General features: G+C 58.9%; 2 protein-coding genes across 5 annotated transcripts in view; one reads left to right on the top strand and one right to left on the bottom strand.

Moving 5' to 3' along the window:
* Nucleotides 1–3,226, bottom strand: part of FKRP (fukutin related protein) — a 13,849-nt gene extending 10,623 nt beyond the window's left edge. The window contains exons 1-3 of one of the 2 annotated variants that reach the window (XM_081807164.1): nt 2,954–3,226; nt 1,839–2,268; nt 1,032–1,192 (exon numbers count right to left, since the gene is read on the bottom strand). The gene's annotated coding sequence lies outside the window, so the exon portion shown is untranslated. The remainder of the gene's footprint in view (nt 1–1,031; nt 1,193–1,838; nt 2,269–2,953) is intronic. The other variant, XM_081807167.1, reaches the window with a different exon arrangement.
* The window catches only part of STRN4 (striatin 4), a 25,470-nt gene extending 1,184 nt beyond the window's left edge, over nt 1–24,286 (top strand). The window contains exons 2-19 of one of the 3 annotated variants that reach the window (XM_081807160.1): nt 5,227–5,344; nt 6,180–6,283; nt 6,777–6,850; nt 7,862–7,940; nt 9,939–10,136; nt 12,166–12,307; nt 15,467–15,626; nt 16,199–16,312; nt 16,663–16,778; nt 18,467–18,642; nt 18,745–18,792; nt 19,117–19,238; nt 20,284–20,451; nt 20,630–20,770; nt 21,214–21,312; nt 21,483–21,569; nt 22,816–23,051; nt 23,308–24,286. In XM_081807160.1, the coding sequence (XP_081663286.1) occupies nt 5,336–5,344; nt 6,180–6,283; nt 6,777–6,850; nt 7,862–7,940; nt 9,939–10,136; nt 12,166–12,307; nt 15,467–15,626; nt 16,199–16,312; nt 16,663–16,778; nt 18,467–18,642; nt 18,745–18,792; nt 19,117–19,238; nt 20,284–20,451; nt 20,630–20,770; nt 21,214–21,312; nt 21,483–21,569; nt 22,816–22,985 (2,007 nt within the window). In that variant the 5' untranslated portion in view covers nt 5,227–5,335 and the 3' untranslated portion in view covers nt 22,986–23,051; nt 23,308–24,286. The remainder of the gene's footprint in view (nt 1–5,226; nt 5,345–6,179; nt 6,284–6,776; nt 6,851–7,861; nt 7,941–9,938; nt 10,137–12,165; nt 12,308–15,466; nt 15,627–16,198; nt 16,313–16,662; nt 16,779–18,466; nt 18,643–18,744; nt 18,793–19,116; nt 19,239–20,283; nt 20,452–20,629; nt 20,771–21,213; nt 21,313–21,482; nt 21,570–22,815; nt 23,052–23,307) is intronic. The other 2 variants (XM_081807159.1, XM_081807158.1) reach the window with 2 other exon arrangements.

The raw sequence follows: 24,286 nt of genomic DNA, 5'->3' as shown, positions 1-24,286 counted from the left end.
TTGAGATGGGAGGTGTGTATAGGATGTCAGGTGGAGAACCCTGGACTGGAGTGCGCTGGCGTCCAGTGTGGAGATAAGGGGACCTGGGATGGAGACAGGAGGACTTTTGGGGGGGGTACCTGAAGGGTGGCAGGGGGAGGATTTGGCAGAGCAGGCAGACAGCGTTGAAGAAGCATCTCAGAAGGACTCTGGGAGGAGATGTGTTTGTGGAAGTTTCTGGGAAAGGACCCCATGGTTTGTGGAGTAGCTTGGGAGAGGAGTGTGCTTTGGGATGATGTTTGTTAGAGCCTGAGGAGTTGGGCTGGGTTTCGTGACCTTGAGAAGTATAGGTCTGTTTGCGGAGTGTCTGGAGGATGGGGCATCAGAGTTGTGAGGATTTGAAGGGATCCAGGGATGGGCGACGAGGACTCTGAGGGTTCCTGGGCTGGGGTATAATTAGCAGAAGCCGGTATCTACTTCTAGCAGCCCAATTTTCCCCTTCTGGTTCCCGGTTTCCTGTCTAGTTGATATGGGGACCCCAAATAAATAACCGATTAGAATTTTGTCCAGAGGGTGAATGAAGAGAGCATTCTACAACCCCCACCCTCTGCCACTAGGGATCTTAGCTGTGTGGTAGCTGAGGCTTGGCATTGAGGTGGGAGAGGAATCCTTATATAAGCACCCCTCACTTTTGTGTTCAACTCTGTTTCCCGAGCTCTTTCCCAGCATACATGTGGCTAGATCTCAATACCCCATTATGGAGACCCGGCAGGTGTACCCTGGCCCTCTCAGCAGCAAGGAGGCAGCTGCTGTTTATTGAGCACATATGAGGGGCTAAGCACTGTATGTAGCGCTTTAGATACATGGTATCATTTATCCTTGCAACATTCTGGGAGGGCGAGTGATTCTGTTCCCCCACCCTTGCTTTTTGAGAAAAGAATCCGAAGAGCAAAGGGAGGCCCTGAGGGAGAGTCAGTCCGTGATTGATCTAGGATCACAGCCTGTGGGTGGCAGGGCTGGTCTGTGGGCTTTTAAAAGCCCATGCTCTGTACCTCTCTGCTGCCCAGTACAGACGAGGAAAATGTTCCACCGAAGCCCAGTGGCCTCCTCAGGATCGGCCAAGCAGTTGTAAGCAGACCTGGGATTGAATCTTGGTCTCTGGGACTTCACACGCCAGTGCACCCTGCAGCACCCACCGTGCCACCTTCTCGTCCTTGAGACAGACGGGAGAAAAGTTGTGTGTTTATGCCCTCACCTAGTGGCCCTTGGAGTTGGAGAAGAACTCGTGGAGAGCCCCTGGGTAGGCTCTCCCGTGTCCAGGCTGCGGCATCACTTACTGTGAACTTTAGTTTTCTCTTGTTCTGGCACATTAGTAAAAACGCAGAGGTGTCAGAAGTGTGTGTGTGAGTGAAAAGGGAACCCCCCCATCCCTTTCCTGCTCTTCTCTGCAACTGTTCCTGCGAGAAAAGTAGTTCAGCTCTGTGTGTGTAAAACGTGAGGTCACATACGAATCGTTTTGCGACTTTCACACCCGTGCCTTGGTGTTCTTTTCCTGTCCGGACAGAGAACTTTCGTATTATTTTTGATAACTACATTCCACTGGATGTTTATACTGTAGCTCCTTTAGTTGACCCTCGTTGACAGACTTTTAGCTTCTTTCCTAGAACCTCCCCCACCCCTGGTCAGGAATGGCTGCAGTGATTATCTCTACATTCCTTGTGAGTATAAAGCAGAATAGGTGGGGGCAATGGAAGAACAGCTATGTTTATGAAACGGCGATCAGTTCAGGTTGCCCCCACGGTTCCACACCCCCCCCTTCAGCGGCACCTCAGTTTACACACCTTTGCTCGAACACTTACCGCTTAACTTCTCTTAACCGTGTGACTTCTCTTGTGAGATCCGTGAAGGCCTGGCCCGTGTCTGACTTCTGTGAGGAACCCTGCGTACCTTTTCTCCAAATCGCAGAGTACAGCTGCTCTGGGCACAGGACCCGCTGTGATGTCGCTGTGCTCAGTGAGGGCGTGTGGGGGATGGTAGAACAGGCAGCCGCTCGTGAGGTCCTGCCGGTACCCAGAGATCTGGGCAGGGAGGTGGCGTAGATGCCATCTGACAATAAGCAGGACTTTGTCAGATGGGGGATTCCGAGAAGCAGGCAGTGTGGTTTCTGCCCTTCAGAAACTTCCAGGCTGCCAGAGGAGCCTAGTTTGCACAAGAGGCTGCAGAGAACTGTGCACACTCACACACAAGTGGAGTTACTTGATTGTGTGGCTCTGCTCGAAGCACCGTGATCTTTTGAATGTAAGAAAGCATAAAATATTTAAATAAAAACGGAAGTTACAGTCATAAGTATTTGTGATTTTATAGATACGTATGTTGTGCATTTAAGGTAAATCAACACAGGATAAACACAAAAGGTCATGTACAAACCCTGTATAGTTTATAGAACTGTGGCACTTCTGGGGAGGGGAGCTCGCCGAGGACAGGAGGAACCTCTCGGGGGAGTCTCAGATGGATGTTCACGGAGGAGCAGCGATAGGGAGATGTGGGGAGCGTGGTGGCAGCAGAGAAGGTATGGAACTGGCCCCTCCCCACTGCCAGCCTCACTAGGGGCTCAGAAGCATCCAGTGGGGAGGCATCCCTGCCAGGAGCCCCTGGTGCTGGGCAAGGAGGAGTGCAGGAGATACAGGGCTAGGTGGGGCCAGAAGGGAAACAGACAGGACTGGTGGCTGGGACAGAAAGGTCAGCACAGGATACGGAGAAGCATCCATCAGCCCCGGGGAGGACCGAGGTTGCTCAGGCTCCTCGGGAAGCCCTTCCAGTGCCGCCTGGCTGGAGAGAGGGAGCAGCCGAGGGAGAGGCGGCAGCGGCGTCTGGGCACAGTTCTGGGGGGGGGGGGTGTGTTCTAACAGTCTGGCCAGGGGGAGTGGCAGTGGGTGAATATGGTGGGTAGAGAACTTCCAGATCCTAGGCTTACCTGCCAGCCCACCAGGGCACTCACAGATCAGGCGGCGCTGGCTGCTGGCATTTTCGGCGGTCGGAGGGACCGGCTGCCAACACTTCCCCTTTCAGTGGGATTCCACTGAGTTGGTTCACTTCAACCACATGTTTCTGGTTCTTTCTTCTCCCCTCTTTGCCAGGGGAGCTGGGAAGGGGACAACAGAGCAGAGTGGGCTGAGTCAGGTTCTCGCACCATAATGAGGAGAAGAGAGATCGGGGCTTGCTGTGGTGAAAGCAAGGAGATAAAGGGGCCCAGCCCAGCAAGTGTGAGGGCCTTGTCTGCTCTTGACTTCCCTTTCTCCCCACAGACTGAGTCACCTGTGTGATCAGTCCTGCCTCCTTATTACCTCAAATCCACTAACCCAGCCCCCCTTCCTCGTCTGGGCCACTGTCATTTCTCCCTGGGATTTCTGGGACTGCCTCCTGTGACTGGCCTTTAGCTTCGTGGGCATCCCACCCCCCCAACCCCCCAGCCATCAGTTCTCTGCAATATAGCTGGAATTGTCTTTGTAACATGCACTGATTACATCTCTCCTTTGCTTAAAACCCTTCCGTGGCTTCCCCTGTGCTCTTAGGACAACATTCAAACTCCAACTTGGTGTGCGGTTCTTTCTCGGGCCTACAAACCTCTCTGCCTTTCCTCACTAACCCTGTTACACGTTCTCATGCGGCCGTACTGGCCTTTTTAGCGTTCCATAAGCCTGCCATGCAGCTCTTGTCTCTGTCCTCTGCCAGCAGCACCTGCCACTCCCCTGGCCACCTTCTAACAGCCTTCAGGTCTTGACTGAACTGTGCTGCTTAACCTCCAGGAGCGGGTTGGGTGTCCCTCCTCCCATAACACTCTTTGCTTCCTCACCGTGCCTAGTCACGCCATATGTTGGTTGTCCATGCTCCTGCTTGTCTCCTGCGCCATACTGAGAGCTCTGTGGGGCCAGGAACCACTCATCTTCTCCATTACTGGCCAGTGCCTCACGTAGGACCTGGTTGTCCAGGCAGTCACCAGTGCTGGATGTCGAATGGATGTAGGTGTTCAGCAGGCTGTCCCGGCGCTGGGAAGTAGAAGGCTCACTACGGAAGCCCCAGAGGGTAGGGAGGACAGTGAGGAGGTAGTAACTGGGGGCTTATGTTTGGTGATTGAGCTTTTCTTCTCCACCTTCTAAAGTGACTGGACAGGGTGGATTTGGGTGAAAAAGGACAGAAATTCAGACTGCTAAGATGGTGACCACATGTGAGTCTGCTTGTCTGCCCTTAGGTATTTATGTGCGTATGTGTTGATTTAAAGTGTAGAGAGAGAAAAGTGTTCAGAAGGGGGGAAAAGTCCATTCCCTCAATGGATAGATGGGGTTTTTTTTCCCCCACAGCATACCTGGTGACATATAGCGATCTGTTCATTATTTTTCCCACACCCCCTTCTGGAATGTGCACTCCATCTTGTTCAGTGCTGTGTCCTCTATCTGCTCCTGTACCTGATACACAGTTGGGGCTCAGTAAATATTGGTGTCGTAAATGAACGAATGCATGATACTTTCGTCTTACATCAATGCACGTATATTCCTTTTTATTTTCTCGAAGGAAGCCTACATTGCGGTTATGCCTGTAGGCTGCGTCCCCAGAAGTGGACCTGTCAGGACAAAGGGAGTGTGCATTTAACATTTTTATAGATATGGCCGAATTGCTCTCCAGGAAGTGTGCATCGATGTATGACCCCACCAGAGATATATGAGTGCCCGTTTCCCGGCCAGAGCCGGGCATTAATTAGCACATGCTCAGTTCTCAGCTAACCTGAGGGAGAGACCTGGTCCCTGGAGCAGGACCGAGGCCATAGTAGGCTTGCGGGCACAGAGCTGTGCCACACTCCGAAGTGCCTGGGCAGGTAGGTCCTCTGGGCCCTTCGAGCCTTAAGGAGAGGGAGAGAGTGTGGGTGGGCATCTGAGAGGCTGCCAAGAACCTAGAGTACTAGAGCCGGGCTTTGAGAATGGGCACGGCCTGGAAAAGGTGTCTGTGGCCAGACCCCGGGGCTTCTTAGAGTCATTGAAGTTCTCCAACAAGCACATGATGTTTGGGGATTGGCTCCAGGAAGATGCAGCTGCCTGTGGGGGCAGGAGGCCTGTAAGCCATGGACATCTCTTGCTTGATGGGGCTTGGGTCTTAAAGAACTGGGCCCATTTCAGCATTGCGGAAGAACGGACAGGGAGAATAAAAATAATAAGAGGTAGGAGCCGGCATTTATTAGCCCTTCTTCTGTGCTAGGCCTCGGACTGAGAAGAACTTAACACATGAGGGGCAGGCACTCTCGTGAGCCCCATTTTCTAGAAGGGGAAATGGAGGCTCAGAGAAGGCCGATGACCTGCCTAAGATCATGCAGCAAGTAAGTGGCCGAGCCCGGCCTGGAGCTCAGGCTGTCTCAGCCTGTAACAGTGGAGCACTTGGGGAGAAGCCAGGGTTGAGCCCTGCTCTCAGGGCTTTGGCACAGGACTTCTGGAACATGGTCAGGGGCCAGGATCCTGCCTCGAAGGCCGTTGGCCCAGTGTCTCCAAAAGACCTGTTGACAGACCAGAGCAGACTGGGGTAGCCATGCCAGCAGACGGTGTGAAGTGGTTGGCAGGGGCCCTGGGTAATGTCTGTGGCATGTCTCGCTCACCCTGGGCAGACTCCAGTGGGACGCTTGGTCCCCGCGGTGGGGGTTGGGTGGTAAAGCTTTTGCATTGGAGCGGGAGCTGAGCTGAGCCACCCACTCTTGTCCCTAAGCTCCCGAAGTAGCTTCCTACGCCTCCCAGAGACAGATGCTCTGGTAGAAATAGTGAGACACCACCTCCACCAGCAACCTAGGGGACAGCACCTGCCTTAGGGTGGGGAGAAGGAGCCCGGGGCTCTTCGTGCCTACCTCCCCCACCTTCATCCCCGATCTGATTTCTCCCCAAAAGGCAGGGGCCAAGTTACCCATTTTAATTTTAAGGGTTAAGGACTCCTCCTCAGCTCTTTCATGGTGGGTCACATGGCAGGGGACTCTGGAAACAGATCCAGCATGCCCTGTCACTGCTCCATTGAACCCTGGCTCAGGGTCTTCACGCCTGAAGACGTGGCTGCTGCATGTCGTTGTGGGGGTGGGGGTGGGGGCTGGAGCTGATTGTCCTTGCTGAGTGAGGGACATACATCAGTGAGCCTGAGCCCTGCTGTCTTCCTGTTCCCTTCTATCCCCCCAGGCCCAGGTGGCTTTCCTCCAGGGAGAAAGGAAAGGGCAAGAGAATCTCAAGACAGACCTGGTGCGGCGGATCAAGATGTTGGAATATGCGCTGAAGCAGGAAAGGTGAGCCCTGCTGTCTGGGTGCCCAGGGAGGTTTGGAATCCGGCGTTTTCTTCCCCATCACCCAATACTGTGTGATTCTAGCGCAGGGAGACAGAACAAGACACGGTAGGTGGAGTTCAGGATCAGCGCTAGTAACAATATTCATAATGATGGTGGCCCCCGCTGTATGCTCATTGCCTCATTGACCCCTTCCAGTCACCTCATGGGTACAGGTGAGGCTTCCAGAGGGGAAGGACTTCTTCAGGGACTCCTGGAGCTGGGTAGCACCACAGTCTGCCTGACTCCAAAGAGTGGGTTCTTCATAGTGCCGTGTGTGGCCTCTTCCACCAGGGCGGCTTCCTAAAGGTGGAGTGAGGTGGGAGTGGGGAGGGGGCTCAGCTTCAGTGGTCAGGGAGTGGACTGTGGGAGGCCCTGGGATCTGGGATCCCTGAGGTGAGTGCTGGCCCTGTCTACTCCTCTGCATCTGTCATCCGTTGATCATTTGCTCTTCTAGGGCCAAATACCATAAATTGAAGTTTGGGACGGACCTGAACCCAGGGGAGAAGAAATCAGAACCAGCAGAACAAGGTACCCACCTGCAGATCCGCCTGACTTGCCCACCCCGCGAAACGGAGCTCAGTGTGGTGGAGTTGCGCGGAGTTGGGCCACCTCTTTCTTTCTTCGCTCCACAGAAAGCAGACTTGCCCGGGGGGCTGGGGAGGGCTTGAACTTCACTCACGCCCTTCGAGGGCTGCTCTGCAGGGCCCCCGAGTGGGGAGGGGGCTGGATTGCGGTGAAGAAGGCCAGTCCTGCCTTCTGTCCCTCTGTGACACAGACAAACACTGTCCCTAATATTCTAAGCTCCTTGTTCACCAACAAGTAGGTAGGGCAGGTGTTCCAGGAAGAGGGACACGTGTATGGAAATTTGGCGATGTGAGAGAGGGGACGAGGAGTTACTGGGTGTGACTGGAACAGGTGGTGTGGGACAGTGGAGGTGAGGGGCCGGGCGACCCATCAAGGCCTTCAGGGCTGGGTTAACAGTAATGTTGTTGTTTACATCAGACCCCTCCCACCAGGACTGGAGTCCTAGAGGTCAGGGGTCTTTGTAGTCCGGGCACCTAGCCAGTAAGTAGTTGATGAGTAAAAAAGACGATCTCATTTAATCCTTTCAAGAATCCCGAGAGCTAGGTGCTACTATTATTAACTGATTTTCTCGGAAGAGGAAGCTGAGGCTCAGAGAGGTAAACCAACCTGTTCGAGGTCACACAGCTGGTGAGCGGCAGAGCCGGACTTGAAGTATAGAGTCTGCTTCTGCCTGCTGTCTCACAGCGGGGCCAGCTTCCTGTGTGGCAAAGTAACATAAGTGGATGGGAGTCTGCAGGTCGTCTGGGGGGTGGTTTGGGGAATGACCCCAGGAGAGTAGAGGGCGTGGAGGGGTGAGGGTAGGTTTCAGATGCCCTCAGGCAGGGACTCGGCAGGACATGTGACAGTGACCAGTAGTGACTGAGGAGGGTTTGAGGGTGAGGAAGGTGGAGGAGGAGGTGATGGGTACGTGGCACTGCCCTAAGACAGTCTGCCTCCTTTGTCTCCACTCTCCAGTCTCCAATGGCCCTGTGGAGTCGGTCACCCTGGAGAACAGCCCGCTGGTGTGGAAGGAGGGGCGGCAGCTTCTCCGGCAGTGAGTGTGCAGGACAGGGGTGCCGGGCTGGGGTGGGGAGAGGGACACGTTTGGCTCGGGAGATAAGCCCGAAGACTCCACAGTCCTTCCTGTCCCCCCTGGGGGCGGGACACTGGACTGTCAGGATCCCTGCTGGTCACGCTGTGGGTGGAGCCAAGCCTGGGAGGGAGGGAAGACTTGCTGCAGGAGGCAGACGGGGGTGGGGGGGCCTCCTCTTGGGATGTGACCCCAGATATCGCTCACTTAAAAAAAAAAAAAAAAAGAAAGGGTAATGTTATGTTTTACTATTAAAGAGATTAGTGTGTTTTTAGAAAACTCACTAAATATAGGGAAACACATACACACACACAAATAAAATCACTTAGAATTCCACCACCCAAGGAATCTCATGCTCCTGTAAACATTTTGGCGACTCTGGTGGGGCTCTGTGTGTGTGTTTTATAAAAGCAGGCGCTCCCCTTCCCCCGTGTTTTTTTTTTTTTTTTTTTAAGATTTTATTTATTTATTTATTTGAGAGAGAGAGAGAGAAACAGTATGAGAGAGGATAGGGTCAGAGGGAGAAGCAGGCTCCCCGCCGAGCCGGGAGCCCGATGTGGGACTCGATCCCAGGACTCCGGGATCATGACCTGAGCCGAAGGCAGTCGCTTAACCAACTGAGCCACCCAGGCGCCCTTCCCCCGTGTTTTCTACTGCACTGTTTTTGTGTTGTGGACATCCTTCCATATAAATTAGTTAGGTTGCATCATCTTAAGAGCCGTATGCTCGTCTGTCACACAGATAACCATCACTTTCCATAGCCAGGCACTTCTTGCACATTTCGTTGAAGATGGGTCTGTAGTGTGACAAGCATCAGGAAGATATTTGTCCCTGTCCCCGATTTCCTTAAGCCAGACGTCCGGAAGCTTGCTTGCTTACAGGCTTTGCCAGCAGTAATGACAAAACGGTTCTTGTAGGCAGCACTTTGCAGGTGCCTGTTACGTGCCCCTGTACCCACATTGATGCCGGCTGTAAATTCTATGCGGTAAATAAACTACCAGTACTCCCCTAACACAGAAAGGCAGGGAGGGCGTGTATTGGCGGAAGATGACATAGCTGGTAAGTAAGTGGGGGGTCTGAGATGTGACCCCCGAGCCCAACCTCTTCATCATCGTGCTCCCCTGCCTCCCCTCGGGTGGGCGTGCGGGATGAGACAGCAGGTGAAGGCAGGTGTGCTTCGCTTCGGCGTGCGAGGGGCGGGCCCAGGGGTCCCGAAGGCACCAGGTCGTGGTAAACATAAAAGGCTTCTGAAGGAGCCTCCAGAGGACCAGATATCCACAGATAGCCGCAATTGATTTTTTTCCTCTATCTGTAACTTTTAGACCAGTCCCAGCTAGCTTCCATTTTTTTAATTGCGGAAGTAAACACTCATTTGTGGAAGCGAGTAGAGTGAGTTGTAAAGGTTGCTCTTACGTCCCTAACCCCTTATTCCGAAGGTCCGAGGTCGCTGCTAGTGCACTGAGTATGTGTCTTTCCGGGCCTCGTGGGGGCACGTTTCAGACATGTTTGTGTGTGGCCTGTATTTGTCCACATGTTAATGCTTGCTTTTTTTTTTTTAAACAAACTCATGAATTGTGTGGCTCACGTAACTTGTGATTTTCGTTAAGCCGCTTACTGTGGCTGTCTTGGCCCTCTGCCTCCTTTATTTTCTGCCTCGTGTCCCCATCAGTCATTTGCGGCTATAGTCATCCGCAGTAGGCATGTAGCGTGGCCCCTGCATTTTGGCTCTTCCGTTCGGCATCCCCGCGAGCATCTCAGTGACCGCACTGTGCCTGTATGTAAAGGCTTCCCCTGGAAATAGACTCGAAAGTGACGCAGCGGGGCCCGGGGTGTGCTTATTTAAAATACAGGCGTGTAGTCTTAAGCTGCTTCTCGAAAAAGCCTGTCCCCATTTGCATCAGCCTCATCAGATCTAAAGAAGCCAGGAGATGCCTGAGCCGCACTGGTTCTGTCTCCCTGCAGGTACCTGGAAGAGGTGGGCTACACGGACACCATCCTGGACATGCGGTCCAAACGCGTGCGCTCCCTCCTGGGCCGCTCGCTGGAGCTCAACGGGGCCGTGGAGCCCAGCGAAGGGGGCCCCAGGGCCACGCCAGGCCCTGGGGGGCTCAGCGGCGGTGAGTCGCTGCTGGTGAAACAGATCGAAGAGCAGATCAAGAGGTGAGCCCTCACAGGTCTGGTCCTCTGTGGCCCCTCCTCCCGGTGAAGGCCAGTGTCACAAAAGTCAGCAGTGCTCCTGGGTGCTCTGGTGGCCACTTCCTTCCTGGAGCATGTTGTGGGCTGGTTTGTTCCAGAGCCCTTGGTCCCTTCACTGTTCTGGGTCCCCCTGTGCGTCCTCTCCCATGGCATCGTGTTTGTGCTGATTCGTGCCACAGCTCACGCCCAGCCCGGCCCCCCTCCTGAGGCTCAGGCCTTACGCTGCTCAGCACACAGAGCACCTGCTGGAGGCCGACCCTGGGTGGCGTGCTGGGGCCCAGCGGGGAGCGAAACACACGGCCGCCGCCTGGGGACTTCCTCCTGGTTCCTTCTCTTCTCTGTAGTTGTCACTCATCAACATAAGTAATTTAACGTTCGCTGATGTTTGGTGTTGCAGAGAAAGGTCGGAAGAAAGAAAGATGGGGAAGTGGGCGATGGGGGTGGTTATTCACGGAGGTGACATCTGGGCAGAGAACCGCAGGAAGTGGGAGAGTAAGCCACACAAGTACTAGAAGGAGAATGTTCTAGGCAGAGGGAATGGTGATTGTCAGGTCAGAGTTCCACTTGGTGCGTTCAGGAACCCACAGCAAGGACAGCGTGGCTGCAGCGAGTGAGCACATGGGCTTGTGGTCTGTGGTGAGGTTGAAATCTCGGGAGTCAGATCAAATGGGGCCAGAGCAGCCACGATAGGGAGTTTGGAGTCTCTGAGTTGTGGGAAGCCTGTGGTTTCGAGCAGGGCGTGACACAATCCCATGTGCTGGCCTCCTTCGCGAAGGAGGGGCCGTAGGGCGGGAGCGGAGCCTCCTGGGCCATCCAGGTGAGAGGTGGTGGATGCGGGTGGTGGAGGGGGTGAGCTGGCCAGCCTCTCTGCAGGTTTGCTTTTTAAAGAAATGGATGTGGGGGAGAGGAAGGAAACTAGGGGGTGGCTCTGGGGTTTGGTCCAGCAACGGGAGCAGCGTTGACTAGTTGACTAGTGGGGAGGACGAGCAGTGGAAGGGATGGCAAGGGGGCCGTCGAGGGCGGGTGGAGTTCACGGGGCTGGGTCGCCCCCCCAGGACCAGTGATGAGTAGCCAGCCTGGGGCTCGGCTGGGGGGCGCTGCACTCCAGACTGCCCTCTGGCTCACCAGCGCGCAGGGGGGGATTTGCAACCTGGAGGCGGCGGCACAGGAGGCCAAGCGGGTGCGGCCACGGTTGCAGGGGGAGACCCGAGTGGTGGCCGGCAGCCGAGCGCAGACGTGCTCCGCTGGGAGGCTGTGCACCCGGTGGCTGGGGAGGGAGCGCTGGACTTGGCAACCCGGAGGAGAGATCTGTCCTTGGAGCGCTAACCACATACCTGGGGGTTGGCAAGGACCCTCTAGAGCGTCGGCCTAGTGGCAAGAAAGGAGAATGCTTGTGTTTATCCGAACTTTGAATTCCACCTGCTTTTCTATCCTGGACTCAGGTTTGGCAGATACGTCCTTTGTTAAAGCTTGTCATCCAGTCGGAGGCATTAGACAGTCGGGCCGGAGTGGAAACAGGAGGGGACAGGCTCACTGCTGGCGAGGCTGGCAGCGGGTACACCAGCATTGGCAGAGGGACCGCTTCCTCCTTCCCGCCGGCCGTGTTTGCCACTCGCCTGACCTGCGCCCGGGGTTCTCCCGGCCCGTGGGCAAGGGGGCTGCTTTCTCGGCCGGCTCTCCTGGCTCCGCACGTGCGGGCAGATGTGTGGTTGGGGCCGGGGGTGGGGGCTCGTGCTCGGGGGCTCAGAGCTCAGGGAGGAGGGGCCCAGGGTGCGGTCTGAGTGAGGGTGGTCGGGTCGTGGAGAGTGTGTGTCAGGCGGAGGCTGGGACTGGAGCCCCCTATGTGATTGGGGTCCAGGCTCCTGTGGGGTCACAGTGGGCTCAGCCCTCTTGAGAGCGGGGTCCGGGCTCTGGCCACGGCACCTCAGCGCCCTCCCATCAGCTTCGTCACCTGGCGGGACTAATGCTCCCTCTGCCCCCCTCTCGTGGGCAGGAACGCAGCAGGCAAAGACAGCAAAGAGCGCCTGAGCGGCTCGGTGCTGGAGCAGATCCCCTTCCTGCAGAACTGTGAGGACGAGGACAGCGACGAGGATGATGAGCTGGACAGCGTGCAGCACAAGAAGCAGCGCGTGAAGGTGCGCTCCCCTCGCCTCTCCCACCCCCTGGGGGGCCCGCCCACTTTGCAGACCGGCAGCAGAGTGCCCCTGTGGGTGCTCTCGGGGCTCCCTTCCCAGCCCGGTCTATGTGCGGCCTGACCCTGTCCCTTCCCAGGGTCCGCGTCCCCTCTCCAGCCAAGCCCCTGCCTCGGTGCTGTGTCAGGGCCCGCTTCTTCAGCCCCACCCCTATCTTCTCCCATCCTCCCTTCGGTTCCTGAGAGGCCTGAGCTCTCCAGACTGGGCCAGCCATGCACTGCCCTCTCGCAGCGCACTCTCCCTCGGGCTAGCCTCGTCACCGTCGCGCTGAGCTATTTTTGGTGTGGCTGTGCCTCTCTGTCTTCTCCCTCCACAGGCTGTGAGCTCTGCCAGACAGGGACTGTGGGGGTTTCCTTGCTCTTCTCTCCCCAGCACCCAGAATGGATGTGGCGGGGCCCTGGGCAGTGCCGGGGCCAGGTTGGGGGTCCCACGGGGGACTTTGTAGGCGCAAGTGTCCAGTCTGCTCTTGTGTCAGGACCTAAGCCCAGGGGCACCGCCTGCAGGGTAGAGTCCAGATCTCAGCTTGGCTTCATGGTAATGGCTCCCACCCCACTTCACCCCTGCTCCTCAACTTCCGGAGCCACCGTGCTCCTACTGTTTCAGTGGTACTAACCTCAGGCACGGCTGGGCTCCCTTGGCTGGTAAATGTCAGTTTGGGCCTCCATGAGCCTAGCCCTGCGCCAGCAGTAACAACGTGGAGACAGAGGTCCAGTCCCTGGCTTGGGGGAGCTTGGGCTGGCGGCATGCCCATGCAGGGGTGCCTGTGTGTGGCCTTCCCATCAGAACCCCTCCCTGCCGCCTTCAGCCTCACCTTAGCACCCCTCCTCCAGGCAGCCCTCTCTGACCTCTCACCTGCCCTTCCTCCCCTTCCCCCCCTTCCCTCGGCAGGGTTGGAGCCATCTGGACCCGAACTGGTCCTCCCTGCCTGGTGTACCCATGGCTGTGCGAGACCAGCTCTATCTCCAGAGTCCCCAGTGTGGCTCAGTACAGGGTCCCGCCTGGCGTGGGTGCTCAAGGAACGGACAGAGCCAGCACACTAGAGCTGGTTTACGGGAAAGTCAGGATGGCGCTGGGTCTGGGGCCTCTACCCCTGTTCCTGCTCCCTCCCGCCCCTGTTGGGATTTTCACTCCTTTCTCAGCTCTTACCTCATTCTCCTCTGGGAAGCCTGCCCGCTCCGCTCTGCTCCTCCCTGCTCCTCCCAGCGGAGATCATTGCTGACTTTCCATACTTCCTTAGGCCTTTGTGTGTCTGTCACTGCGCTTGTCCTGTGGGCCCTGTGGGGTGGCTCATTGTGCAGGGGTCTTGAGCCCCCAGGGCCACTCTCTCACCTTGCAGACCTGCAGTGACCAGGCTGATTCCAAAGACCTCTGAGACTCCTGGAGTGGCTGCTGGCCTGGCTGTGTGCCTTTGGGCACGTGATTCTGTCTGAGCTGCAGTTTCAGAATCCCTGCCTCTGGGTTGTTGAGGGTTTAATTAACATAAGCTCATGCACAGAAAGCCCTTGGCTACACTGGGGCTGGCCGCACCGAGTGCTCGGGCTCGGTGGGCAGAACAGAATTACTCGGGAACCCTCTCTTGCGGACCCTGGAGGACGCCTGTTAGGCTGCCACGCTCCTCTAGAGCTCCGGCGCCCCCATTGCCTCTCTGGGCATGCTGGCTAAACCTGGACCCCGGGGCTTCCACAGGGAAGGAAGGGGACGTTACCATGTCTTGTCCCTCATGGTCCTCCCACACAGGCCAGAGGCTGGCCCCTCCCGGATGCCTGAGCGGTTTTGACTCCAGCCCCCGCTTGGAGTGCTGAGCCCGTGGGAGGGTCAGCTGCACCCTCGAGGAGCTTGTGGTCTGACTGAGGCTGGCCCCGGTGGTGCCCAGGACTTGGTCTAGTCAGGGAACACTTAGGAGGCAGAAGCGTCCTCGGAAGAGGTAGTGTTCGAGGCGGTGGTGGTCAGAGCGCCCGTGCTGGGGTGGGGTATGTTCTTAAGCCAGCATTTAAAGCAGAAGTGTTCAAAACTGTTAGTGAGAATTCTGGGGCTCCTTTAAGCCATTTTCTGCGGTCTTTGAGGTTCCAAGCACACATCCCCTAGATGGCACTTGGGGTACAATGTAGTGACGTCACGTGTAAGATGTCATTGTAGAAGGCTGTGTGTGAAAGGCATCCACGTGGGGAAATGCAGGTGCCGTGCTGCCCCGAAACCCCAAGTCTGGGAAGTATGGGCTGGGGTCCAGGTGCACGCGTCGAGGAACACGAGAGGATTGGTTCCTAGCGCTGCTTTAAGACTGACGGTGAGGACCGCCAGCGCTCACCTGCCCCAGCGTCCTGCTTCTCAGGATGGGGGACCCGTGCTGTTTTCTCTTGTTCCAAAAGTAGCGCGCGCTGGTCATGTAAGAAAACAAAGCTTGAGCCAGCCAAGAAAGTTCTAAGGAAGACTCGGAGAACCCTTGGTAGGCTCGCGGTCCAGAGCTGTCTTAGTGTTTCCGGGACGGCTCGGACCGGGGACCTGAGGGGAGGGGCTTCACTGCTCAGCCTGTTTGCTCGTGATAAATGCTGTAATGATCAGTGTTCGCGAGGTGGTCAGGTCACGTGGGACGCTTGCCTGGCGCGCTGAATGACGCATAGCGGCTAGCGCCACCGGTCTCCCCGGGCACGTAGACGTTCCCACTTGAATTGTGCGCCTCCGTACACACACTCGCACACCTGTGTTTCTCCTCTGCCCCAAAACAGGCTGTATTGCCTTTTTGTCCCTGAGAAGTACCGGTGCTGAAGGGGTGGGGGTGGCGGCAGAGGAGGGAGCAGGAAGAGCCGGGCAAAAGCCGGGAGGAGGGTCCTGGGAGGGGATCACGCGTGCAGGTGGAGGTGGCAGTGAGGGTAAGAGGTGTGCAAAGCCCCGCTGGGGGGTTGGGGGGGCTGGCAGCGCCCTGGGCCTAGTAAGGAGTGACCTCTGAAAGCTCCCAGCAGGGGGAGCACAGCCTCCGAAGTGTGTTAAGGGGAGCCTGCAGGGGAAGGCACTGGGGGAAGGGAAGCGGAGCCTTCGGCTGGGGGGGGGAGGTTGTCAGGCGGAGGCTCAGAGCCTCCTGACCTGTCTGGCTTTCTCCACGCCCAGCTGCCCCCCAAGGCCCTGGTGCCCGAGATGGAGGATGAGGACGAGGAGGATGACTCTGAGGATGCCATCAATGAGTTCGATTTCTTGGGCTCAGGAGAGGAGGGGGAGGGCTCCCCGGACCCTCGACGATGCACTGGAGAGGGGACCCACCACGAGCTGGGTAAGCGGAGGGTTTCCTGGCCAGCCTTCCTCCCGGGTGAGCTAGGGGCACACACAGCCGCCAGCAGCTGCTTCCTGCCCCTGAGGCTCCGCCGGACGGATATGCTTCCTGAGGGGGTTGGCCCAGGAGAGCACGAGGCCCGCACCCTGGTGGCCAGGCCCTCACCCCTCCCTTGGGAAATCCCTGCGGCCACGCAGCAGGCCCAGCTCTTCCTGGAGCAGGGCCTCCAGCCCTCCATGAGAGCAGCTGATTCTCGGCGGCCCCCAGGGAGGAACAGGATGAGGAGCTGGTGGGGAGAGGCAGATGGGGCAGTGCTGCGTCTTCGTCTTGTTCCGGGACTCCGAGCCGAAAGGCCCTCAGCCGTCAAATAGGACGGCTAGGAACTGAGGCCCCTGCCAGGCTGGGACTGCAGAGGGTCCCAGCTCGGTCTGTCTCCTCCGCCCCGTCCTCAACTCCCACCTGGAGCCCTGCGCTCTGGGGCCAGCACTTCCTGGCTGCCCCACGTTTGCTGGAGGGGCTGCTAGTGACTGGAACTGGTGGGCAACTCCAGCCCTGTGCTTTTGTCCCCCCAGAAAGCCGGCGGGTCAAACTCCAGGGCATTTTGGCCGACCTCCGGGATGTGGACGGGCTGCCCCCTAAAGTGACTGGTCCCCCTCCTGGCACACCCCAGCCCCGGCCACACGAAGGTAAGAGGCCCCTCCACCCTGGCCTAGTCCCCTGGGGCCCATGGCAGGTTTGGGGGTGTCTGCAGAGCTAAGCCCAGGGCTTCTGTGTCCTCAGGGTCAGAGCCTGGCCTCTAGTCTGCAGCCTCCCTGTCGCAAAAGTTCGTCTGTCTGTCTGTCTCCCTCTCTTCTTGTCTGTCCTGCCTTGTCTGTCTGTCTCTCCCTGTCTCTTTCTTTCCAGCTGTGATTCTTGATCTTGTCCTCTCCCTGTCTCTCTCTCTGACTCCTTGCTTATCTCCCTCTCTGCCTCTCTCTGTCTTTCTCTCTCTCTCTCCCTGCCCCTCTCTGCCCCCTCCCTCCCCTACCCCTACCAGGTTCCTTTGGCTTCTCCTCAGACGTTTTCATCATGGACACTATCGGGGGCGGGGAGGTGAGCCTGGGGGACTTGGCAGATCTCACCGTCACCAACGACAACGACCTCAGCTGTGATGTAAGTTCTTGGGGTGCCCCACCCCCTGCGGGCCCTCATTGGGCATCCCACACCGAGCCTGCTCTTGCTGAGCTCTGCCTGCGCTTGGTCCCCTAGCAGGAGGATGCTGTGAGGTCATTCAGCAGCTCACTCTGGTTTACAGAGGGGTGTGGACATGGCCGGGGCTGGGGCTTGAGGGGGTTACTGAGGTGCAGGGCCTGGAAGACACTGCAGTGTAGCCAGTGCCCAGCTCCTGCAGGTGACGCTCCCTTGCAGCCCAGCTTACGTTCATCTTGAGTCCAGGCCCCCCACGGTCTGGGGGCAGGGCAAGGGGGCACAGCATCTGAGGAAGGGGGCTCTGGGTCGGCACAGTGCAGGGAAGATAGGCTGTGCGGGAGATAGGCATTGAGCTGATCTTTGCAGACAGAAACTGAAAAAGCAGGCATGAGTGGGGCTGGTGGGCCGATGGGCCAGGGTGGAAGGAGAGGTCAGGGCCAAGTGTTCGGGACCCAGTACCCCCAGAGTGGCGTCTGGCCATCTGGTAGTTTCTGAATCAGGTGCATGTGTGCATTTCCCTGTGGCAGAACAGCCACCACAGCTTTTAGCCGGATCTCACGTGGTTGGTGACGCCAGCGAGGTTGGGGGCACTGCTGTGGGATGCTGGGAAGGGGGGCCAGGGTGGAGGCTTCGAGCAGGGGTGCGTGCCCGTGAGGGTGCCACCACACAGTGGCGGAGCCTCTGGCCCTAAAGAGCTAGGGCGGTGGTGATGGCAGACGTGGGGACCGTGGGGGATGCAGCCCACATGAAGGGGCTGGTCGGGTGTGAACCCCATGTTGGGGCAGGACACTGAGTTTTGCCTGATGGTCTGCTCATCTTTGCCAGCTGGCTGCCTCTGGGTCCCCCACAGAGAGCACCACCACCGTCTACCAAGGCATGGGCAGTGTCTCTGGGAACCCCCCCCGCAGCAACCTGCTGATTCTGCTCCCCAGTCTCTCCCTACTGTGTGTACCTGTCCCCATTTTCGCTCCCCAGCGTGTGCTCTCTGTGCCCTCCTCTTTCCCTGAGAGGCTTCTCTCCTGACCCCTTAGCCTCTCTGCAGCCACGCCCATCTTCCCTGGTCCACGTCAGTTCCCTGCTCTAAACCCTTCCAGGGCTCCCTGTTTCACTCAGGGTGAGATGCAGGTTCCCGAATGTGGCTCCACCCTCGGCTCCTGCCACTCTGTCCCTTGCTTTCTGTAACCTGGGCCTCCTCTCAGGCTCCGGATCTGCTCCGGCAGCTGCAGGGACTTCGCACATGCAGTGTCCTTCTTCAGTCCCCTCCCCTGACCTGGTTAAGTCCTGCTCCTCTGGCGGCTCCTCAGGAAAGCCTAACTGACCGCCACAGAGGTGGCCAGGCTGCTTGGGTACCTCTCCCCGGTCCATTTTTAATTCCTAGCGCTGCTCGGAGTTCACAGGCCTGTGCACTGTGGGGTGATCTGACGGTCTCCCCCAGGCCCCCTCTGACCTGACTATGTGCCCAAATTGCAGCTAGTGCCCGCACACTGTAGGACTCACTGAGTGAGCGAGGCGTGCTGTGGGTAGGGTGCCTGGGGCTGGAGGCCAGTGGCGGGTGGGGGGTGCTCCACGTGGGTCTGGGTGACTTGACATCCTGGATGCCGGTCAGCGTCCATGGGACTGCGGGGACACTGAGGCAGCTCCCCCCACCCCAGCTCTCTGACAGCAAAGATGCCTTTAAGAAGACGTGGAACCCCAAATTCACTCTCCGCTCACACTACGACGGCGTGCGCTCCCTGGCTTTCCACCACAGCCAGTCTGCCTTGCTCACCGCCTCTGAGGACGGCACGCTCAAGCTCTGGAACCTGCAGAAGGCTGTCACAGCCAAGAAGTGAGGGCGGACACCCCAGGGGGGAGGGGAGGAGGAGGGGGCATGTGGGTTCAGGGTGATGAGGGGCTCCCGGTGACATGCGGCTCCTTTGCCTCCCCCCAGGAATGCTGCGCTAGATGTGGAACCTATCCACGCCTTCCGGGCTCACAGGTAGGGAAGTGCTCCCGAGGGGAGTGTGGTCACTGGCCTGCTTACTGCTGCACCAGGGGGCCGATGGCCCTCTGCACACGCACACCCTTGCTGCCGGTGCTCCCCAGGCCAAGTGCCCCCGTAGCTGGTTCTCAGCCCAGCCTTCGGAGGAGGAAACGGGTGTGGGGAGTTGGGGGAAGGCAGGTCTGGGTGGCCCAACCAGAGCCCCAGATGCTGAATTCCTTTTGGCCATCCTTGAAAAATCTAGCAGGGACTTCAGGGGGGGCCTGGGGAGGGGTGAGACTGAGGTTTTCATCTCCCCCTCACCACCTGTGTGCCCTGCAGGGGCCCCGTGTTGGCAGTAGCCGTGGGCAGCAACAGCGAATGCTGTTACAGCGGCGGGGCTGACGCCCGCATCCACAGCTGGAAGATTCCAGACCTCAACATGGACCCCTACGACGGTTATGGTGAGGACAGCTCACCCCCCCTCGTGGGGGGGAGCATGGAGCAGCGTGTTCAGCATGTGACAGGGGTTGGACAGGCTGAGGCAGGAAAGAGGTGGTGTGGGGGGACTGCCCCCCAGAGGAGCTGGTGGGTGAGCTGACTCAAAATCACCACTGGGGCCGGGGATCAGCCCATGCAGAGGCGTGGCGGGCCCTGGCAGTGCCTTCCAGCGCTGAGCGCAGGGAGGCGGTGAGCAGAAGTCAAGCAGGGAAGAGGGGAGAAGTTCATTGGGCCAGGTTGTAGGGAGTCTGCGCTTGGTCTTTGGCGCACCTTTAATAGTTAAGTGGAGAAGTGATCACACTGTGATTTCTGTCCAGCGTCTGTCCCCTGCCTCATGACGCCTCTTTCAGTAACTCTCTTGATGACCTGCACGGTCCTGTGCGGCATTTTGTCATGGCGGAGTTTAGAGGTCTGTCTTCCCTCGAACACACGCTGTTTCCCCAAGAACAGTCCGACCCTGTGAAAGGTCAAGGGTCAGTCCCAGGTAGTATGTGCTCTGGGCCATGTAGGCTGCCCCACACTGGGGTCAGCAGGGCCTGACCGAGCGGCCTCTGTGGACTTGAGTGACCAGGGAAGCAGGGCTTGTGCCCCGGGGTGGAAAGGGCTGCAAGGAGCACGGGCCGGGCCGGGCCGACCCACAGGGCCACCACTGTTCCTTTTCCCCCTAACTAAGTCCTAAAAATCGTGTACCAACTGCCTGCTTTGTGCCAGGTACTATTGTGGGTGCTGTGGGGTTGGCAGCGAACCGGGGGGACTCCCTGCCCTCTGAGCTTCCATTCTGGGTTGCCTTCGGAGTCCTAAAATCTTCCCAGAAGCGCCAGTGGTCAGAGTGTGAGCAGCTAGCTGGGGCACGTTCCAGTGGTGACAGTTCTGAGGCCCTGAGGAAGCTGGGTGAATGGGTGGCCCCAGCCCAGCCGCCTGGCTCCCAGCAGAGTTGGTGCTCTCGAGCTGGCCAGGTTGGGGCTGGTGGCCCTGACGTAGCCCGTTTCCTCCCGTTGGTGTGTCCAGACCCGAGCGTGCTGAGCCATGTCCTGGAGGGCCATGGGGACGCTGTATGGGGCCTGGCCTTCAGTCCCGCCTCCCAGCGCCTGGCCTCCTGCTCTGCCGACGGCACCATCCGTATCTGGGATCCCAGCAGCAGCCCAGCCTGCCTCTGTACCTTCCTCACAGCCAGCGGTGAGTGGAGGGATCAGGCCTGGGAGGGACGCCGACACCTCACAGAGGACTTGGGTAGAGCTGGAGGCCCCAACAGGAGCATGACTCCTGATGAGGACCCAGGCTTCCCAAGTCCCCTCCCGCAGCCCCCAGGCAGGACCAGGCCTGTTAAGCAGCCTTCCCTCCCCTCTGCCCTCAGATCATGGGATCCCCACCTCAGTGGCCTTCACCAGCACCGAGCCTGCCCACATTGTGGCCTCCTTCTGCTCCGGCGACACTGTCTTGTATGACCTGGAGGCTGGCAGCGCTCTCCTCTCGCTGGAATCTCGGGGGAGCAGCGGTAAGAGGGGGCCCCGGGGCCCCGGGCCGTTATCTGAGTGCCTCCAAGGCCCCAATCCCTCCTGTGGCTTTGGTGACCCGACATCCAGTGAGCAGAAGACGGGTTCCCTACCCTCCCCCACCAGGGGCTCTGGGTGGGAAGGAGATAAGAGTCCCAGCTGCCACCCTTGTGGCTAGCACGGGGCTCCTGGGAAGGCTGAGGGAAGAGAGATCATAGGGACTCGCCCGTCAGGCCTCTTGGCAGAGTGGACGGCCCCTGTGGGTGTCTGTACCCCATCTTGGGCCACCCCCGGCAGGGCACGGTGCCTGTCTTACAGATGAACAGTGGACCCAAGCAGGAGAGAGCCAGGCAGGGGGCAGGGCTGTGGGACCGTGGTTCTCCTCTTGTCTTTGTCCTGGTCTCCCTGATTTCCACCATGTCCTTCTCTCCTCCTTGCCTTCCAGGCCCAACCCAGATCAACCAGGTGGTGAGTCACCCGAACCAGCCCCTCACCATCACCGCCCACGACGACAGAGGCATCCGCTTCCTGGACAGCCGGACAGGTGAGGCCCCACCTTCCCGGCGCCCCCTCACTTGTGCTCGTGGGGGGCTGCCCAGATGACAGAGCTCCTGGTGCCCATGTTGCGGGCTCTCGGCGTCCCGTCTGGGCCTTCGCCTCCCCAGGCAAGGCAACGAGGGAAAGTAACCTGCCACTCACCCTCTCTTCCCTCAGGGAAATCTGTGCACTCCATGGTAGCCCACCTGGACGCGGTCACCTGCCTCGCCGTGGACCCCAACGGCGTGTTCCTGATGTCGGGAAGTAAGTCGGGACCCTCCCAGGCTTCTAAGGAGCAAGGGTGTGTGGGAGCGGAAGAGGAGGAGACGTGGGCACTGGTCACGAGGGAGTCCTCCCGGGCTCCCTGAGGTGGGGGAGCAGAGCCCCCTGGGGACATTTGCCTACATCTCAGTTCATCCAGATAACCCTCTCGGGTGGGCGTGTTGTACTTACCGTGCACATGTGGAAACAGGCTCAGAGAAGCGACGTACTTTGTCTCAGCGAAGTGGGCTGGTTGCAGGAATGAAGTTGGGGTCCGTCTTGAGTCTCCGTCCCCACGGGATCTTAGCATTCGGGAGCACGTGCTCTCTGTGGATGAGGGCACTGAAGCCCAGCTCCTGCGCAGCTGTGCCTCCAAGGGATGGGGTGGGGTGTGGGCCGATGGAGAAGGGCGGTAGCTGCCCAGGGAGGTGAGGGCGGTGCACGGCTCCTCAGGGAGGCCATGGGCAAGGGGCCTCCTTCCACTCCCCTCTGCTCGCCGTCAGAGCTTGTGGGAGGTGACGAGCGAGCGAGCACACGGGATGGGGACCCATCGTGGCCTGTTCTCCATCTGCCCTGTGACAATAGCAGCTGTCTCCAGGGATGGTGGTAGAGGGGGCGGTCAGTGAGATCGAGTCTGGGGCAGAGAGGCTTTGGGACAGGGCCCAGGTCCCCCCTGTGAGGGACCTACAGAGCCGGCCTCCACCACAGCCAGCCTGATCCTTCTAACGCTTAAGTCAGGCCGTCTCCATGGGTGGCTCGTGCCTCAAGCCCCCGCCCTGTCTGCTCCCCTCTCTCTGACCTCCCCCCGCCCCCATGTCCCTGCTCAGGCTGCTCAGCCACACCCACCTCCTGCCAGTCCTCAGAACCTTCCCTTGGCCCACCCTGCTGCCTGCCGGACTCTTCCTCCTGATACCCCCTTGGCCGTTCTGTCCTCACGCTGACCAGTGCCCACAGTGCTGCTGACCCCCCTTGGCATGATTCATTCTGCTTTCTTGTTTACTCTCTACCACACTGGAATGTCAACGGCCCCGGGGCGGGGGGGTTGGCCTAGCGTGTTCACTGTGCCCCCAGGGCCCAGTACACACTCGGCAGCTCGGTGGATGGATGGCAGGCTGGCAGGCTGGGCCGAGGTGGGTGAACAGGCCAGAGCCCTCACCCAGTGCCAAGTCCAGCTCCTCCAGAGGCTGAGGTTCAGAGGGGCTGGGGTGCGTGCTGGGGGACAGCCCTTTCTGCTCCCACACCTGCGCAGGCCACGACTGTTCCCTGCGTCTGTGGAGCCTGGACAACAAAACGTGCGTGCAGGAGATCACAGCCCACCGCAAGAAGCACGAGGAGGCTATCCACGCTGTCGCGTGCCACCCCAGCAAGGCCCTCATTGCCAGCGCTGGTGCCGACGCCCTGGCCAAGGTCTTCGTATGATGCCCACCTGGCCCCGCCCTGGCTGCCGTGCCGGCTGGGGAGCGGGGCCGGGCAGGTGGCACTGAGGTGAGAGGCTGGACAGGAGGGAGGCTTGGTCTGGGAGGGCAGAAACCCCCTGCCTCCTCACCCCGAACGGGACTTCAAACGCGTCCCTTTGCTCGGCCCTTCTAGAGGGTGCCATGTCCCAAGGTGGTAGTCGAGGCACCTCGTGAGAATCATCGAGGTAGCAGCCCCTGGGCATTGAGAGAGGGGGCTGAGGCGGCCTGAGCTCTTGGACCTGGGGTGTCATGCTCGGGTCTCCCTTCCCTTCTCTCTACCTCAGGTGACTCCCAGCCTCAGTCTGGAGGCCTGGAGGCCTGGCCTCTTCCCGCCTGCCTGGGAGCCTGGTGGTGCTAACGGCCCTTTCCCCAGGAGGCTGACCCCACGGCCTGTCCTTCCCCAGGCATCCAGCCTGGGGAGCAGCCTCCTTCAGGAATCACCCTCTGGGATGGCCTCGGGGAGTTTCCTCTCTGTGCCCTGCCACCCAGTCCTGGTATCGGAGCCACCTTCTCGGGTGCAGCACAGCCGGGGCTGGGTGTCCTTGGGGATCAGCTTTTCCAAGACGCCAGAAGGTGCCAGGTTCTCTCTTTGAACCCCTGACCCCCCCTTCTCCATCTTCCCAGACCTGAGTGGGAGCTGTGCTGGGAGGAGCCCCAGGCGCCCCTGCTCTGGGTCCCCTGGGAAACCATGGAGCCAGCTTGACCCTGGGCTGCCCTCAGGGGGAGTGCCCGGCCTGGCCCACCCCACAAGCACGCCCAGTCCCCCACCCTCCCCTCCAGTTCCCTCAACACAGCTTTCCAGACACTACCCAGCGTCTCCAGGGCCAGTAACTGCCTGGGGAGCAGGTGATGCCCTCGGGGGAGGCGCCCACCCCTACCTCCCCCACTGCTCCCAGCCCTCCTCCAGGGGCAGCCCCCCAGCCCCCATGGGGTCACCCATGGGGAGAGATGGCCTTCTCTTGCCCCTCCCTAGGGCATGGAGGCTGAGGGGGTCCCCCGGGTCCCCCACAACTCTCTGTATATCTGTATAAATAAATGGGATGTTAATGGAGCCCCGCCCCCCACCCCCCATGTTGTTATCACTGTGTGATAGTCTGTGTCTCCTCTCCTGGTCCTCCACTCTCTTCCTCTATTTATTTCACTCTCTTTTTTGGGTTCCACCCTGAGCCCTCGGGCCCCCTTCCAGGTTCCTGTTTATAAGCCCCCGTCCCCTCTGCCCTGGACTTGGATGTGAAACTTGTCTCAATAAACCCTTTGGAGTAA

Source organism: Leptonychotes weddellii, chromosome 16 (genome assembly GCF_054177405.1).
Source record: "Leptonychotes weddellii isolate Sample4059 chromosome 16, ASM5417740v2, whole genome shotgun sequence".
Lineage (NCBI taxonomy): Eukaryota > Metazoa > Chordata > Mammalia > Carnivora > Phocidae > Leptonychotes > Leptonychotes weddellii.
The sequence above is the reverse complement of the archived record's forward strand: the minus strand, read 5'-3'. Positions and strand labels throughout refer to the sequence as shown.